This window comes from Schistocerca piceifrons, chromosome 9 (assembly GCF_021461385.2).
Source record: "Schistocerca piceifrons isolate TAMUIC-IGC-003096 chromosome 9, iqSchPice1.1, whole genome shotgun sequence".
Lineage (NCBI taxonomy): Eukaryota > Metazoa > Arthropoda > Insecta > Orthoptera > Acrididae > Schistocerca > Schistocerca piceifrons.
Genome location: NC_060146.1, coordinates 54,669,910 through 54,689,274, shown reverse-complemented (window position 1 = coordinate 54,689,274; position 19,365 = coordinate 54,669,910). Strand labels below are relative to the sequence as shown.

Sequence of the window (19,365 nt, the reverse complement as noted above, 5' to 3'; positions counted from 1 at the left end):
GAAAATACGTCTCCTGTTGGGTAAAATATTCCACAAGTAAAATGGTCCCCCATTCAGATCTCCGGCATGGACTACTAAGAAGCATGTCACCATCAGGAGAAACAAAACTGGCATTCTATAGATCAGAGTATGGAATATTAGATATCTTAACTGGGCAGGAAGGTTACAAAAGTTAAAAAGGGGATTGGCTAGGTTGAAGTTATAGTGGGAATTAGCAAAGATTGGTGGCAGAAGGAATAGGACTTCTGGTCAGATGAATGTAAGGTCATAAATAAGAAGTCACATAGGAGTATGCAGGAGTGGGTCTAATACTGAATAAGAAAACAGGAGTGCAGGTAAGCTACTACAAACGGCATAATGAATGCATTATGTAGCCAATGCCGACATGAAGCCCACACCCACCATAGTAGTACAAGTTTACATAATTACCATGGCAGATGATGGAGAGACTGAAAAAATATATGATGAGTTAAAAGAAATTATTCAGATGGTTAAGGGAGAAGAAAATTTAATTGTGACGGCGACTGGAATTTGATGGTAGGAAAAGGAAGAAAAGTAAAAATAGTAGATGAATACAGACTGGGGAAAGGAATGGAAGAGGAAGCTGCTTGCTAGAATTTTGCAAAGAGCATAATTTAATTATTGGCAACACCTGGTTTAAGAATCATAAAAGAAGATTGTATACGTGGAAGAGACCTGGAGACACCAGAAGGTCTCAGATTGATTACATAATGATAAGACTGAGATTTCGGAGCCAGACTTTAAATTGTAACACACTTCCAGGGGCACAGTCCACAATTCATTGGTTATGAACTGCACATTAAAACTGCAGAAATTGCAGAAAGGTTGGCCAGTAAGGAGATGGGGCCTGGATAAGTTGAAAGAACCAGAGGTTGTTGAGAGTTTCAGAGGGAGCATTGGGCAATGGTTGACTAAAACAGAGAAAAGGAATACAATAGAATATGAATGGGTAGCTTTAAGAGGTGAAATAGTGAAGGCAGCAGAGGACCAAATAGATAAAAAGATAAGGCCTAGTAGGGATACTTGGAAAACACAGGAGACATTGAACTTAACTGACGAAAGGAGAAAGTATGAAAATGCAGCACATTAAGCAGGCAAACAGGAATAAAAAGTCTAAAAAATGAGATTGACAGGGAGTGCAAAATGGCTAAGCAGGATTGCCTAGAGGACAAATTAAAGGATTTAGAAGCATATTTCCCTAGGTGGAAAATAGATCTGGCTACAGGAAAATTAAAAGGGACTTTTGGAGGAAAGAGAAGCAGTTCCATGAATATTAAAGCACAGATGGAAAACCAGTACTAAGCAAAGAAGGGAAAGCTGAAAGGTGGAAGGAGTATCTAAAGGGTCTATACAAGGGAGATGAACTGGAGGCAATATTACTGAAAGGGAAGAGGTCATAGATGAAGATGAGATGGAAGACATGATACGCAAGAAGAATTTGACAGAGCACTGAAAGATCCCTTGGAGTAGATGACATTCCGAGAGGACAAGTGATAGCCTTGGGAAAGCCAGCCATGACAACATTCTTCCATCTGGTGGGCAAGATGTATGATAATAAAATACTCTCAGAATTCAGCAAGAATGTGATAGTTCCCGTTCCAAAGAAAGCAGCTGCTAACAGATGTGAAAATTGCCAGACTATCAGTTTAATAAGACATGGTTGCAAAATACTAACACGAATTATTTACAAAGGAATAGAAAAACTGTTACAATTCCAAACTTGGGGAAGATCAGCTTTGATTGTAGGAACACACAAGGCAATACTGATCCTATAACTTATCTTAGAAGTAGTTTTCACCAATATTGACTGGAATACTCTCTTTGAAATTCTGAAGGTACCAGCAGTAAAATAGAGGGAGTAAAAGGCTATTTACAACTTATACAGAAACAAGATGGCAGTTATAAGAATTGAAGGTATAAGAAGGAAGCAGTGGTTGGGAGGGGAGTGAGACAGGGTTGTAGCCTATACTCAATGTTATTCGATCTATATGTTGAGCAAGCAGTAAAGGAAATCAAAGAAAAATTTGGAGTAGGAATTCAAGTTCAGGGAGAAGAAATAAAAAATTTTGAGGTTGCCAATGACATTGTGATTCTGTCAGACACAGCAAACGACTTGCAAGAGCAATTGAACGGAATAGACAGTGTCTTAAAAGGAGGATGTAAGATGAACAGCAACAAAAGCAAGACAAGGATAATGGAATGTAGTCACATTAAATGACGTGATGCTGAGAGAAGCAGGTTAGGAAATGACACAGTAAAAATACTACTATTTTTAATTAATATTTGGGCAACAAAATAATTGATGATGGCTGAAGTGGTGAAGATATAAAATGTAGATTGGCAATAGCAAGAACAGTGTTTCTGAAGAAGAGAAATTTGTTAATATCTAATACAGATTTATGTATTAGGAACTTGTTTCTAAAGGTATTTGTTTGCTGTGTAGCCATGTATGGAAGTGAAACATATAACAGTAGAAACAAGAAGAGAATAGAAGATTTTGAAATGTGGTGCTACAAGAGAATGCTGGAGATTAGATGGGTAGATCATGTAACTAATGAGGAGATGCTAAATAGAATTGGAAGAGAGAAAATTTGTGGCACAACTTGGCTAAAAGAATGGGTTGGTTGACAGGAAACGTTCTGAGACATGAAGGGATCACCAACTTAGTATTGGAGGGAAGTGTATGGGGTAAAAACTGTGAAGGGTGACCAAGAGATGAATACGGAAACAGATCCAGAATGATGTAGGTTGCAACAGTTATTCAGAGATGAAGAGATTTGTACAGGATTAAATAGTATGGAGAGCTGCATCAAACCAGTCACTGGACTGAAGACCCCAATGACAATGACGACAACAACAACACTGAAAAAATGGAAGTTGCAGGAAACGCACGAAAAAGATTTTTTTAGCATTTATGCTAGAAACATGTACCTTAATGTTGCCATAACCACACATTTGGTCTTCATGTAGCTCTTTTCTTATAGTTTGATACTTCTGGTGTGCCCTTCCTGCAATATACTTCACTGACATGTCAGAACTAATAATACACACACCATCAATATTCTTCAATAGGTTTTCAGCGAAGCAACCTGCATCAAATCCTAGTGTTATAAGCGTCCTCATTCCTCCAGTGTTACCATCATGGAACAGCACACAAGCATCATATGATGGATTTTTAACAATATCTCTTGAACAAAATGTTGTCTTCTTGCATCTCTTGGTTCAAATGGCTCTGAGCACTATGGGACTCAACTGCTGAGGTCATTAGTCCCCTAGAACTTAGAACTAGTTAAACCTAACTAACCTAAGGACATCACAAACATCCATGCCCGAGGCAGGATTCGAACCTGCGACCGTAGCGGTCTTGCGGTTCCAGACTGCAGCGCCTTTAACCGCACGGCCACTTCGGCCGGCCTCTTGCGTCTCTTCTAAATGAGATTATTAAAACACTGGTTGGGGTTTTGTGTTCAACTAAGTGTTAATTTCTTTGATAAATCATAAGGCTCTCAGCCTCCTATACTCTATAAATGTCTTCTTTGATGGCTTGAAATAAAAAGTATTGCACACAAGGACAGAGTCGTGAAGAAAGTTGGTGTGGTATCACCAATTGGTTGAAATTAGATGACTTTTACAACATTTGTAGCATGAATTAAACTCTGAAAACTGGACGCAATATTTTTAATATGCCACAAAATTATCTGATGGCAAGAAAAAAACTTCAACAAATTTTTGACCAATTTTATATACATTCTTCCTTAATACATTCCCTCTGAGGACTAAACCACATCATCTGTAATTTTCATCACTTCAGCTGTGCTTGCAAAAGCTAGTGGGTACTGAGTTAAGTTTTGACTAATCTACATTTCAAATGCAAGTGGAACAATTGCAGGTAAATTTTCAATTACTTTCCTAGCAAAATGTTAATTTACTTTAAGCAGCATATTACCTTAATACAATTTCTGTTATTGTAAAGTCTGTTTGAGTGTGAGTGAACTGCAGAAAGGTTTACAATTAATTGTCTTTTAAATAATAGACACTGACAGTTATTTATTTGCTGACAGTTATTTATTTGCTACTAGAATAGAGCTCCTACCTAAGGGAAAAAATAAGCACTGCCTTGATAGAAAACATAGTATTGTTAACATTGTTTTATTCAGAATCGTGATACAAGTGCAGTATAGTCCACTGAAAAGTATTAATGAGTTAGGTCAATAAAACCTACACTGTCACAAATCTCCCATTTAGCCAAGCCAGTTAAAGATAATGTGTTCTTTATATCACTTCCACAGCTTGATGCAAAAAAAAAAAAAGCTTCTGCCACAGTACCCCAGCATAATAAATATACCTAACTATCAGAAAGATTGCTCAGCGACTACCCACATATTCGAAGGACTTCAAATTGCAAATGCCGTGTTTGTATTTTATCCTTCCATAGTGACACTCTGTGTATCATTTGTCCATCACTAAGCTGTAATGTGGCACAGAAAGGAGTGAGGTATAGAGCCACAATAATCTTTGACCATCCACACAGTGATATAAGGAATTTAATATATAATAAAATTAAATTCAAACAAAAACTGAAATGAAGAATATATGCAGACTGAAGCAGCTAATGAAAATTTGTACCAAGGGTGGGATTTAAATTTACGAATTTTCATTTGTCACTTTCAGTCTGCATATACAGGGTGCCCCCCCCCCAAAAAAAAAAAAAAAAGAGGAGTGCACCACCAAGCTTTAGGGAAAGGCTCCTTACACTAAAACAACAAAAAAAAGTCTAATAAACAAAGGTTCTAAAATGCGTACCTAGAGAGCTATAAGCATTTGTTCATCTTCAATACTATGAAATAAATCTCTTCTACTTCAAGCTCTTTGCTTTCCATATTTTGGGATGAGGTAGTATGGACCAAAACAAGAAAAAATTTCTATCAAGCATGGACTGTAAAACACGTAAGTTAAGAGCTATGAGCACTTGTTCAGCAGAAATGATGTGTTTCACTAGTGAAGATGAACAAGTGATCATAGTTCTTAAGGTATGCATTTTAGAGCCCTTGTTCATTATACTTTTTTCTTGTTTCAATGTAAGGAACCTGTCCATACAGCTTTTTTTTCTTTTCCAACACCCTGTATACATCATAGATGTTTGAGACTTGAAAACTTCTCTGGAACCATATAGTTTCATTTGAAGAACTGAAATATTATATGCTTAACAAGTCCTATTCCATACAATAATTTCTGAATGTGTAGAGTGTGTGTGTGTGTGTGTGTGTGTGTGTGTGTGTGTGTGTGTGTGTGTGTGTGTGTGTGTGTGTGTGTGTGTGTAGGGGGGGGGGGGGGACTCTTGTTTACTGTTTATCAATTTTGTTTTTGAAATTTTTTGTGTTTGTAATGTTTGAATGTTCTGCAATATTTGATGTTTTTATAAATAGCAACATACTCTGCCCAGGAGTTCCATTGTATTCTGGTTAGACACGGTGTTTGTAATAAATGTGCTTTCAGTATTAATGCTGTATCTTATTGACAACCCTGCTATCGATTTTGGGCTAGATTGGTGTTATGATGTGACACTGTTTGGTCAAGATGCCATAAACTTCAAAAAAATCTACATCACTGTGGCTCCAATTAGGCAACATAAAAGCCATCACCTACATGAACAGGAACCAGGATACAACAGTACAGCAATCCGTATATTCAGGAAACCAATGGATCCTGAACCAGTAAGAGGTCAGCTGAAGATCAGGCACCTGTCAGTGTTTCCGAGACATGCTCATCAGGACTTGACAAAATGTCTAAAAGGATCAACTGAGTCAAGAAATACAATAGGTAGGGTGACATGGTGTGTTTGGCAAATTTGTGTTTTTACCTGGATGGCACGACCCTATGTCACATTGTGAACACAAATATGACAGATGTCTCAAAATCTCAAATTTGATGAAAGGTGCCACAGTAGAAAAGTACCAAGCTCTTCTGTTAAAGGATGTCACAACAACTGAGGAATCCATCAGATGGTGCCAGCACATCAAGGAAATGAAACAGAAAGGGAGTCTGATGAAAAAAATGACAAATTCCCAAAAGTGGTTCCTTCAGTAGTTGTGGTAGACCATCATGACCTTACCTCTCTCATATGCCACATAGTAAGAAAGACATATAGTGGTTTAAGGCATCTGGAACTGTTAGACTGAGTAATAAAGAGACTGCAGCCGCGAATGTCAACCGAATATTTCAGGAGGCAATAGGGAATTTTGAAGTAGGGTTCTAACGATCTATAGTGTCAACCTCCACCACCATATTAATGCACCAGCAAGAACAGATTCTGCCAACTCTAATTTATGCCACAAGTAGCAAGTGGCAACCCAGTATTTGACCAAAGCAGGTACAACCAACTCCTCCATCAACTGTAACACCCAGCAGAAGAACAGATATTTGGAGGACAGAGGACAACATGTCAGGATGTATCCACTGCAGATGTCACAGACACTTTGTACAATACTACAGAGACAATAGACAAGTTTTCAATAATTACTACCCCTAATCATGCCAGTAAACGGTGGAATGATTACAGTCGACCTGTGGAACAAAGCCCATCACTGTACCCCTGGGCAACTCTAACATAAAAATTACTAACCCAGTTAGTTATTTTTGTATTACAGAGGGTATTACACTACATGATGCAAATTGAGGCTGGACTACTTGTCGTAAAAAAACAACCTCAGTTTCCTTCTACCTACAGGCCAGTTAAGATATATGGTGCCATGTACTGCTGTGTCATTGGTGTGTTGTAACTCACTCAACTGGTATGTTCACTAGAGTGGATCATTGCTGTTGGATAACATGGCATTTTACTTAATGTTTTATGCAAACCAGTTATGATTCTGTAAATTTCCTGCATTTTAGCACTGAAGATGGCAATTTATTGCTAAAATCTGGATATGCAATAATCATAAAAAAACTGATGGTATTGCGACTCATTGTGTTTCTATCCTTCCTTGTAATAGTTTACAGTTACTGTGCCCAACAGTTCCTTACGGAATCAAAGCTGCTTAAGTTATCAATATGTCATAAAATCTCACTGACATCATGATTGATCACCACTCTATCTAGGCTCTAGTCTACTCCCGAGTGTCTTTTTCTGTAATAGTAATCTACTCCAAAAGACTATGTTCCATGATATGAAGGTGATTGGGCTGAAGCTCACAAATGGGAAATATACCTAGCCAACAGGAAAATTTATTGCGAGAATATTTATCGACAACAGAACACAGGTCTTTGAATTTGTTGATTTAGCAGAATGTAGTCATAATGTTATTCTGTGATGGGACTTCTAGCTGGCATCACAAGCAGTCATAGATTGTGGAAGATCAGAGATCCAGATTGAGGAAGCTGTTCCAATACATAACACATAATGAAGACCCTGTGGTTGAAGACATTGTTATCCCATCACCAGCAACAAGATGAGTTTCAGCTGTCAATCTGGGTGCTCAAACTATGAAGCTTTTGTTAATTGTAAAAATGTACCCAGACTCACAAAAGAAATATACATACAGGGTGGCAATTATTGAACTACATGAAAAAAATGTAAATTAGTCACAAACTACAGCATGCATACGTTTTATGCAACATGTAAACGTAAACATGACTACAGATATTCGGATTTTGGTTCTGATGTGTTCAATATGCCTGCCATCATTTTCGATGATGTGGTGCAGAAAATAGCAAAATTCTGCACGGCCCACTGAACATCAATGCTCTCAATGACGTCCTGAACAGCTGTTTTCAGCTCAGCAATGGCTTTGGGGTTACTGTTGCACACCATGTCTTTAACATAGCCCCACAGGAAGTAGTCTCATGTGGTCGGATCTAGAAAATATGGCAGCCAATCGAGGCCCATGCCAGTGGCCCCTGGAGATAACACAGCCAAAATTCAGTCCCCAAAGTGCTACTGCAGGACATCAAACACTCTCTAGCTAAGAAGGTGTCGGGCACCATATTGCATGAACCAAATCTTGTCAAAATCAGGGCCACTTTGGATAAATGGGGATGAAATCACCTTCTAAAACCATTGGCAGTCAAGGAATATCACACCGATTACTCCGTGACTGAACACCGCACACCACACAGTCACCTGTTTTCGATTGGGAAACGCGGATTCTCAGCCCCCCAACACTGCACCAATCTTGGTTATTGATGAACCCATGCAGATGAAAGTGAGCTTCATCACTAAATCAAACCATACTAATTCCCATCATCTCCCGTGGCCAACTGTGTAGTTCGAATGCCTTAATGCAAACCGTTCAAAAGTTATGACGATTTTATTTCATACAATTCAATAATTGTCACCCTCTCTCAATGACAATGATAAGCATTACCAGTGGTCAAGGAGAACTTTGGATCAGCAATTGTCATGAGCAGCAACATCTCATCCTTAGAATTAAATGCGTAAGAACATCTGAACCAGTCCAGAATGGGCAGCTCTGTGCCACCGATGAAGAATCATACTGTGGTACCACTACAGACAATGCACTGGAAGAAGCTACTGTCAAACTGCCAACAGTATTTGACCTGACTGAGGAACATCAGTGACTGTTAGCTACTCATCTGCTCTGCATCAATTTTTGCAAGCTTTCAAATCTGGAGTGGAGAAGCCCATGGTAAAACACCATTTTAATATCCATCAATTAAGCAGGCTCATATAGGGTTCACCCACTGAATGGCATGTAATTTGGGAGGAAGTGGAGAAGATGCTGCAGGATGAAGCTACAGAGAATCCTTGGTGCTCTCCTGTGGTCCTTGTAATGAAAGATGGCATTTTTGCATTGGCTACTGATCACTTAACAAAATCATGAAGAAAAATTTCTACTTCTTACTGCATACTGATGACATCCTAGTATGCTTGAAAGTGGCAAAGTATTTTTTAACTACAGACATGCACATAGGTTACTGTCAAATGGATATTGATGTGTTGTTCTTTGTTGTTGCTTCATGGTGCAAAACAGCTGCAGGCATAAGCATTCATATCATAACTTAAAATAGTCAATTACTGAATGAATTTGAAGTCAATTATGCACAGGCCCAAATCGATTGGAGTAGAGCAATAGCTAAGAACAATCATTTCCCCTTTGAGGAGGAAATGAACAAAAAGTTAAACACAATCTACAGCTCGAGCTGTAACTGCTAAAATATCTGATAATTCAGATGGCAAACATACAGTAAAATGTACATGATTATAAAATTGGACTGCATCAGAGAATGGCACACACTCGATGGCTGGGTGCAGTAAGCACAGAATGATATGGGGTCTTTACTTAACAAATGACTGTGACTAAGACAACAGTGCCCAATACGCATCCTAGCTAAAAGTATCTCCTCGCAATGACAGGGGTCAGAGGAAGTCGTCCAAGCTACTGTGAGGTGTTTAATTTCCCAGAGTTTGTTCCCATATAAAGAAGACCAGTTTTCATGCCAGAGTGACACAGTGTGCCTACGTGTGGCAACACAGAGATCATCTGCAAGGACAGAATAGCTAAAACGTCTAGGTAGTCTGACTGCGGCCTTGGCAACAGCATTGGCAGCTTCATACTTCAGCTTTCCGATGTGAATAAGCACACACATGAACATCACATTGGATGCAGCATCAACAGGTGAGCAGAGGCATTTTTGGATGGTATGTGTATAGCACAAAGAGGCTCTGGATGTCACTAAGTGAATTGGAACATAATATGCAAGTGAGAAGTCTGTGTCATCAGATGTACTGGGTGGCCCATAGAGAGCGGGAAGTTCTACACTAAAAACGTAGTTCTGTTCTAGAAGCTGGTACCTAAAATGTTTGTTGCCAATGATAAATGTGCATCCAACACTATGGTCAGTCTAAGAGCCACCAGTGTAGACAAGAGTGCTGTCCCCAAGTTGTGTGTAATGTTTGAGAAACTTACAGCAAGAGGTAGAATCCATAGTAGGGTCATTGGGAAGCAAACTAGTCCACGACGAACGTGGAGCTCTAACAATGCCAAGTCAGTGAAGGGCTCTCACCCATCAGGAAAGCTGTAGGTGACTTAAGGTTAAGCTTCCAAAGCAGTATATGAAAACAAACAGTGGCAGGTAATACAGATGTAGTGCTTGCCCCAATGTGTTGGTCAAGGTAGTTATCAAAATAGGATGCATAGAATGGATGGTCGAACATAGAGGAGAACATCACACCAGTATGACAGTGGTAGTTTGGCAGTGTCTGCATAGAGTGTCATAACCAAGCTAGTATTGAAAGCTCCAGTCACCAAATGTATGCTTCAACGGTGGATTGTGTTGAGATAGCATACAACAGACAGTCATGCAGATGAGTAAATGAGACACACATGGTCCATTTGTGATTGAACAAGGGGCTGGTATAAGTGGAGGAGGATTTTCCGATCTTCTTCACATGAAGTATCGTTTAAAACATGTAGAACAGTTAGGGAGTGGGTGCAGCGTGTTGCCAAATTAGATATGTGGGAGGATCAACAGAGTTTCTTACTGAGTGTAAGTTCAAATGGATGTTGATGATGCTGAGCATGGAAAGACTGCCTACATAACTCCTGACAATCTTTGTGGGTTCAAAGTTATTCCTTTGGACCATATAACGCTCCAGCCATCTGAGAACATGTTGTGGACAACCTGCTTTGATTTCTTAAATGGATAACATGTCTTTCATATCTGGGTGACAATGTCAGGTTTTTGTAGACTTCTGAAAAATGTACAAGCCACCAAACCACTGTGTTGAAATGTGTTCGAATTGCAGGTCTCTGTCTGAATCGTCATGTCGCCCAAGAAATAAAAATCTTGGAGTACCTCCCAACCCACAGAAAATTAGCATAGTCACTGATTTTCCAACTTTTCGGCACATTCGTGATGTGAGACATTTACTCACAATGTGCTTATACTATTGGCCATTAAAGAACTTCTGTACCAAGGCACAGACACGCCAAATTTTCTTGGAACAAGAGTCAAGACAGATCTTCCCTTGTCCATAAGGAGGCACTGAGACTTTCTCCAGTCCAATCATTGTATCATGCGAATTCCAAGACAGAAAATCAAATCGACACTAGTGGTTATTCGATAGGTGTTGTTCTGGTACAAGTTGAGGATATTCTGAAAAATTGATAACTTATGCTTCCTGAGTACTCTTGAAGTCTGAGATGAACTGCTGTACAAACGAGAAAGAGTGCCTTGTGTTTCGTTGTGCTATCAACAAGTTCTCAGTGTTTTGTACTGCACTTTGGCCACCAATGTCCCAGGCCAGGGCTGGCCAAGATTTTGACTAGTGGACCGTGCCTGACCCCTAGTGCCAAAGCATTCAGCCTCGCTTCACATTTCCCTACTCTGTCTGAGAATGAGGAGTGGGAAGATGGGAGAACAGCGAATGTGCCACATTTAAATGGCAGTGGAGTAGCACTGCATGTGACCTGGTTTTATATTTCACATTTGTCAACAACATAGATCACAAACAAGTTTTCAGTATCAATTAATTATTTTTGGTCCACTGAAGATTGGTTGGTAGATTTGATGGGAGGGGGCCAAACAGCGAAGTCATTGGTCCCATCGGATTAGGGAAGGATGGGGAAGTTGGCCGTCTCCTTTCGAAGGAACCATCCTGGAATTTGCATGAAGCGATTTAGGGAAATCACAGAAAACCTAAATCAGGGTGCCCAGATGCAGGTTTGAACCATTGTCCTCCCGAATGCGAGTCCAGTGTGCTAACCACTGCACTACCTCACCTGATCACACTGAAGACATAATATAAATTTTATCTGGTACAAACTGTAGGCATATGGACAGACCAGACAATTTCATAGAGCTTTGCACTCAAGTTGCCATGTAATCTGCACTTATTTAGTTTTGTAATTGAAAATAGGTCTTTCACACAAATATGTTGATTGCAATATTGTAGCACTTTTGCAGCCTCATTATGGAGACTCTGAATATGTACCTGAGGATGGATCCAGTACCCATTGGCAATGAGCTCCACTTACACATACAATCAACTAAGGGAATACCTGAAGTCAGCTACAGCACCTAAAAACAACCAAACACAACTGAGAAAGAGGCACCCATGATAAGCAAGACCCATCAAAAGAACATTAAAACCAGTGCCGATAGATGAAGTACCGAAGATGTAAGAAAATGGAACACCTACAGCCATCGTTATGATGTCATTTATTCTATGGCTACCAGTTTCAGAGCTTCAATGCACCATCTTCAGGCCTTACTGATGCTGAAGGTGTTAACACCATCCACATACATGATGCTTCAGTGGTCCACTTAACTGGTTTACGCAGATTACCATGTAACAGGTAGCCTGCGTAAGCCAGTTATGTTGGCCACTGATGCCTGAGGATGGTGCACAGAAGCCCCAAAAATGGTAGCCACAGAACAAATGACATTATAAGGATGGCTGCAGGTGTTTCATTTTCTTACATAAGTGAACAGCCGTAGTCCACCCAGAACTCCAGTCACAAGGATGGACGTACAAAAACTTGAAGTACTGAAGAGCTCGACTCATCAAGCCTTCAAGTGCTAACGAAGACCTACACCTTGTAACTGTATATGTTCCACCATGAGATGACCTACCGGCAGAGTGTGTCCTATATGTCAAGACCCTGAGAGATTTCATCATAATGGGAGATCTCAATGCAAGGTCCGAGGCTTTCGGTGACATAAGAAACAATTACAAGAAGACCCCCAACATAACTGAAGTATAACAAACCAATTTTCATTAGCCCAACTGGCATGTTAACTCCCGACCACTTCACCTGTGCACAGTCAGTATTCGCACACCTCCGCTTACCTTGGGCAGGATCAAGCATTGGCAGCAATCATATTCCGATACTAACAATTGTTAGTATTGTAAGCACCAGAGATAGACAACAGCAGGACAGCGATCATTGATGTCAAAAATTTGCCATACACTGTGGAAATAAAAAATGACAATTAGAAAAATTAAACGAGAATATCATTCTCACTATCACATCTGCCACACTTGAAAGCACCCCAAAAAAAGGCCATCAAGAAAACTGCTGACTGCATATATAAAACAGAATGGAATTGACTGAACAACTTGATAAAGCAACAACTGCAAGAATTCCGCAACAACAAATGGGCTGCAATTACTACAAACCTAGATTACAAACTGGCAAACTGCTACTGGCAGACTTTTAAACCAGTAACAGGAATACAGAATAAAGCCAACCCTTCACTATATCACCACGATGAAAATGCAGAAATACTTGGGAAGATTCACAGTTTTCCCATCAATCTGAGCCTCAACACATAACATGACCGACTAATACAACAGGTACTCCACACACTTCAGAACACAATAATCACCCTGTCAGAAGACCAAACCACTCTCATAACAGAAATCACAGAGGAAGAAATTGATCAAACTATCACAGAGGGCTAAAACAGAGCCCAGTGCCCCAGGGATAGACTGAATCCAGAGGATTCAAATAACACTAGCCCCCCCACCCGAGAAAGGATAGGGCAAAGCCTTAAACCACTACACAACATGGCCATAAGACCCAGAAACATCCCTACTCAGCAGTAACAAACGAAAATAATAATGCTTCCATAACCAGGCAAACCATAAATGACCCACTTTCGAACTGCCCAATCACCCTACTTCCAGTAACTGGCAAATATTTTGAAATCAATATCACCAACAGGTTATCAAATTATGCTGAAAACTCAAAAATCATAGTGGAGTGCCAAGCAGGCTACAGCAAAAATCATGTACTGACCCAATTGTGTGTCTGTGTAGTGGCGTAATGAAAGTGTGAATATTCTAGATTGCCCCACTGCCCTATTTTTAGACACAGAAAGGGCAATTGATAAATGTGGCATAAAGACTGTACCACAAACATCTTCAAATGAGCACCCCACCACAACTGATGAACCTCATTGCCAACATAGTAGACAACAGGCCATCAAGAGTATATGTGAGTGACACTGCCTCCAATGTCTTTTATCCAGTAGCAGGAGTACCACAGGGAGCTGCCATCTCTCCCGTACTGTACACCTTCTACACTTCAGATATACTGCGTCCAACTAGATGGAATGAAGGGCTTGAACTGCATGCAGATGATACCGCATACTGTGTCACGCCCAAAACATTGACGATACAAATCAGCGGACACAGGCATACACAGACAAATTACAAAATTGGCTTGCAACACGGAAATTAAAACCAAATGTAAACAAGGTGCAACTAATAGCATTCACCCACTGTAAAGCAGCACAATTCAAAAAAACAGAAACCAATAAACAATGAAATCAAACTGTGGAGGAAGACAATAAAAAATGAGAGCACTGAAAAATACTTAATAGTCACACCAGATAGCTACCTAAACTGGAATCAGAACACAAGAAACACAACCCCCAAAGTGAGGACCCGACTCCATCTACTAAAAATAAAAATACTAAAAAGGAAGGATCAATGGCATCAGTAACGAAACTACAGTACACACACACACACACACACACACACACACACACACACATATCCTTAAAAATCAAACCAATCAGCAAATGATAGCTTCAACTCACTATTAAAATCAAGGCAAATCACTACAACGTAAGAACAGCCATGAGAAAACTTTCGGAAGAAACTTTTACAGAATGTAAGTTAAAGTGGATGAGTAGGAAAAACAAACTCATAATGTTTGGACATGGCATCAGTAGTGTTCTTCTGGACTGTCAACATGTTGTGAACTGATATGATATGATGATATGGAATGAGCATGTGAGTATTATGGTATGGAAGGCTAATGGTTGACTGTGGTTGACTTGCAGAATTTTAGGAAAGTATGATTCATCTGTAAAGAAGACCGCATATAGGACGCTAGTACAAAGTACTCTTGAGTGCTGCTTGAGTGTTTGGGATCTGCCCCAGGTCAGATTGAAAGAAGACATTAAAGCAATTCAGAGGCAAGCTGCTAGATTTGTTAGTGGTGGGCTTGATCAGCATGCAAGTATTACGGACATGCTTCGGGAGCTCAAGTGTGAATCCCTGGAGGAAGAATACATTCATTTCGAAGAACACTACTGAGAAAGTTTAGAGAACCAGAATTCGAAGCTGACTGCAGAACAATCCTACTGCTGCCAACATACATTTCACATAGAGACCACAACAATAAGATACAAGAAATTAGGGCTCAAACAGAGGCATAAAGATAGTCTTTTTTTCTCTCACTCTATCTGCGAGTGGAATAGGAAAGGCAACGACTAGCTGTGGTACAGGGTACACACCACCAAACACCATAAGGTGGCTTGCAGAGTATGGATGAAGATGTAGATGTTGAATTCAACTTTCTGAGAACATAATACCCACATCCACCAAAATTCATGAAAACACTGACCACAACAACCATAAGCATGACAGAATTAGTATTGACTACCCACTAGCGTCAACAACAAATCAAGATGACTCAAACATTACAGCAACACGCAAAAAGAACAACAAAAACTAACAAGAGATGGTTTACAGAGCAACTGCAAACAAACAAACCCTTGCGGAGGTTTTTGGAGGTATAAAATGAAAATACAACTATAATAAGCCATAAGTTAAGTAGGAATCTGATTAACCAAAATAAAATGTGTCACCACAGAATAACCCAAGGTAATATACGGCACCAAAGAACATTACATTCTCCATGTGCTTCCTTCCCCCCTCAAGAGTTTGGAAAAAAAGAACTGAAGGTCAATCCGTCTGAGGCACATATAACCTTCCACTGGGTCTAGAGTCTCAACAGTTCTTTTGTTTTGAACAGTCCATTTGGCTTTTATCAGCATCACAGACTTTTCCTTTTGATTTTCCAATATCCCTGTCGCTTTTCAGTACTATCTGGAACAGCTGATACACAATAGTCATGTGTGTTGCAATTATGGTAGTTTCCTTAATAATGCAGCAAAGATTTTGTATCCCTCAATGCATCTTGGAAGAAGGGAGAAAAGTTCATATGGTCATCACAGTCTGACAAAAATCTTGCTATCTCAGACAAGAGCTACAGTCTGTGACTTGATCAGCCCTATATTCCCCATGGAAACCACTGATGCCTCTCAATATTCTATTGTGCCAGTCACGCCACCATGAGCAAAATGGTTTCAATCATTCTGCTGTATATATTTCCAAAGCATTGAATTCCATACTGCAGAATTATGTGCCAATTGAAAAAATTCCCTATGTATCCACATGGTGTCAGTTTTCACCTCATGACAGACACCAAACCATTTTTGGTTCTTTATCTTTTTTACCAGTTAATACAGCTCAATGTTTACAGCTTTACACTATATTCTTAATAGTATATCACTAACACAATTTGGCCAAGCTTTCCATCTGACACACCAATCTGGATACACTCTTCAGGCGTCCAGCTGAACCAGAACCCAACAGGAGGTCATGTGTTTTAAGACTGCCTACAATGTATTAGTAAAATATCCTATTACTATAACAACAGTTTCAGAAAAATCAAAGGAAGGCATGTCTCAACAAGTGCTGAAACATGTGAAGTTAGGTTCACATGGCAGTGAAAGACTATTTTGCTTAAAGGCATGACAGGACAGCTCAAGATGGTGCGTTACCACTTGGCACAGACAATGAGTCCTACTGTGTGGTCATTTCACTCACCTCTGCATTAAGGTGCTTTCACTTCTGCAAGTGGGACAGTGGGGTACCATCTGCACGAAGATTCTCACTCGCCACAATATCTACCGGCTGGCAAAAGGTAAGGAGCACCTGGCCCACTAAATTTTGGATCCTAGAGCTCAACAGGCTTCTTCCACAAATGTTTTCTTCCCATGGTCTCAAGTACCTGATTCTTGGGATGAGGTTAACATAGATTTTGTGGGCCCCTTTTGTGTCTTACACTGATCGACTCATTTTCAAAACTTCCATATTTGAGACAGGTGCATTCTAGAATTGGGGGAAAGCATATTTATGACAGTAATTCCACTCTTTGTCATCGAAATGCCACTGAGATCAGTAGTCACATACAATGGTACCCATTTCACGTCTGCAACATTTACAGAGTTTTATGGGCAATACATTCAGTGCCTCTTTACTATCCCCTTCCACACACAAACCAAAGTGGATTGTCTGCACACTTAAGGAGTGGCCACAGTGACATTAAAAAAAGCATGGACTTCACATGTGTGAAATTTTTCAGTTACTGCACTGATTTTGAATGGCCTCTGTGGGAAACAAGAAGCAATGCAGCTGTCTCACTGTTGTGGCTCTAATCACACTGATCTACTGCATTACTCAGTGTAGGAACTGTTTCTACTACACCCTCCCCCATCCCCAATACTTACCATGGTACTTGAAAATGAAGAATACTTTCCAGACTGCCCTTGCGTGTAGCTAATGTTATAACTGGCATTTCTGGTTATGAGTACTAAATTGTGTGTTATAGTATATTATTTGAAAAAGTAATGACAACAAAAAATAAGAATGGAGTATAAATACTTGTACAAGGTAGACCATAGTTTGCCACAAAAGGTGTTAACACATGAGCACGTTAAAGAATATAAGAAAGAAATAAAGCAACCAGATGGAATTTTTGAATCAATGGTGATACAAGTCATTACAAAATGTGTATCATTTGGTTGTTCTAACATACTGCACAGGTGAACTAGATAAATGCGTAAAAGGAAGATGAATACTAAAGCAACAATGGGCAAAATTAAAAAGAAAAGCTACAAAAAACAGTACAATACCTTTCTGGTTCACTGTCACAACTTGTTGGCTCTGCTTCAATTTGGACCTCCTGAAAGGATTAAGAACATTTAATATAATATTTTAGTAATAACAATAATCACTATAACAACAACAACAACAACAACAACAACAACAACAACAAGAGATATGCTATTACTATATGGTGCTGAAAACTGGGCCATCTGCAAAGGTAAGGAAAAGTGTATTCCAATGGTGGAAATGAAATTTCTAGCACATTTCAAAGGATGTTCTCTCTAACATAACATCACAAATAACATACTGGTAGATGCAGAACTGGAAGTGAAGCCGGCTGTACATCATGTCTCAAATAACACATTCAGCTTAATAAAACACTAATCATTTTAAATCATGACAAAAATTTCAGGACTGTGGAAAGGAGTGGTAATCAAACTGCTTTCATACTTTTCAGTACAGATAATGTGTTGTGTCCACAATTTGTGAGCAGTAAGCAGTGAGTTCGCTCAAGAAGTAAATATAGGCTGTTAAATTAATAATTTCAGAATTTTTCACACTTACACAGCAAAATCCACTAAATAAATTTCATAGTTTACTTTACATATGTTACAGTGGAAGTGGAAGATTAGGGAAGGTAAACCGTCCCTAGAGGATATACACCATCACTAAAATGATCAGTGAGAGCTTACCACAAACTGGAAAAAAAATCCACTAGTGAAGGTGAACCATCACTGTACTCAGCTAGGAAAAGTGTACAGTAGCATATTATCCACTAGTGAAGGCATACCATCACCACTCTCGTGTTGTTAACAGTGCATCCAACAATGCTACCACACATCAGCATGAATGTAACTGTCGTCAGCTCGTTATTGTTATGTTATACAGTAGTGCAGTTATGGTTCACACCAGTACAGTTGTGGTTGAATCAGTGAAGTTCTACAAACATCTTAGACTGGAATGGGGAAATCTCAGTTATAATTCTGTCTTCATGGACAGAGAAAACTAGAGTCACTTATCAGAAAGGCTAAATCACTAAAATCTGGATGAAAGAGGGATGGAAACGACTACAAGTTTTTGATGAAGAACTGTATGATATATATATGGCCATGGTGGATGTGAACGAATGATGAAATGCTTGAAGTCAAAGTTCTGTAATACAACATATAGAGATGTCCAAATTTATATTACTTTGTGTGAGCATTGTTTACAAAAACAAAAAGGTCAGAAAAAAGGAATAGTAGTGAAGCCAATACTGTTCAAGGAGCTAAATTCCAGATGTCAAGTTGATCTCATTGACTTCCAATCACAACCAGATGGAGATTACAAATTTGTAATGATTTATCAGGACCACCTCACTAAATTCATTGTTCTCAGGCCACTGAAGTTCAAAACAGCTTAAGAGGTATGCAATAACATTATTGACTTTTTAAGTTGTTAGGCACTCCCTCAGTATTGCAGTCTGAAAATGCCAGAGTGTTAGTTAACAAAATAATGAGCAGCTTAACTGAACTATGGCCCAATTTTAAGATTGTCCACGGTAAACCTAGACAACAGTCAGAGCCAAGGCAGTGCAGAGCCAAGGCAGTGTAGAGCAAGCAAATTAAGACATAGAAAATATGCTAACTACATGG

At 39.4% G+C, this 19,365-nt stretch overlaps 1 protein-coding gene across 3 annotated transcripts in view; it reads right to left on the bottom strand.

The window, feature by feature from the left end:
• The window catches only part of LOC124717278 (zinc finger protein 226-like), a 324,457-nt gene that overhangs the window by 213,042 nt on the left and 92,050 nt on the right, over nt 1-19,365 (bottom strand). For 2 of the 3 annotated variants that reach the window (XM_047244092.1, XM_047244093.1), the window contains exon 6: nt 17,758-17,807. In XM_047244092.1, coding sequence (XP_047100048.1) covers nt 17,758-17,807 — 50 coding nt within the window. Of the gene's footprint in view, nt 1-12,832; nt 12,954-17,757; nt 17,808-19,365 lie in introns of all 3 variants that reach the window. The other variant, XR_007005729.1, reaches the window with a different exon arrangement.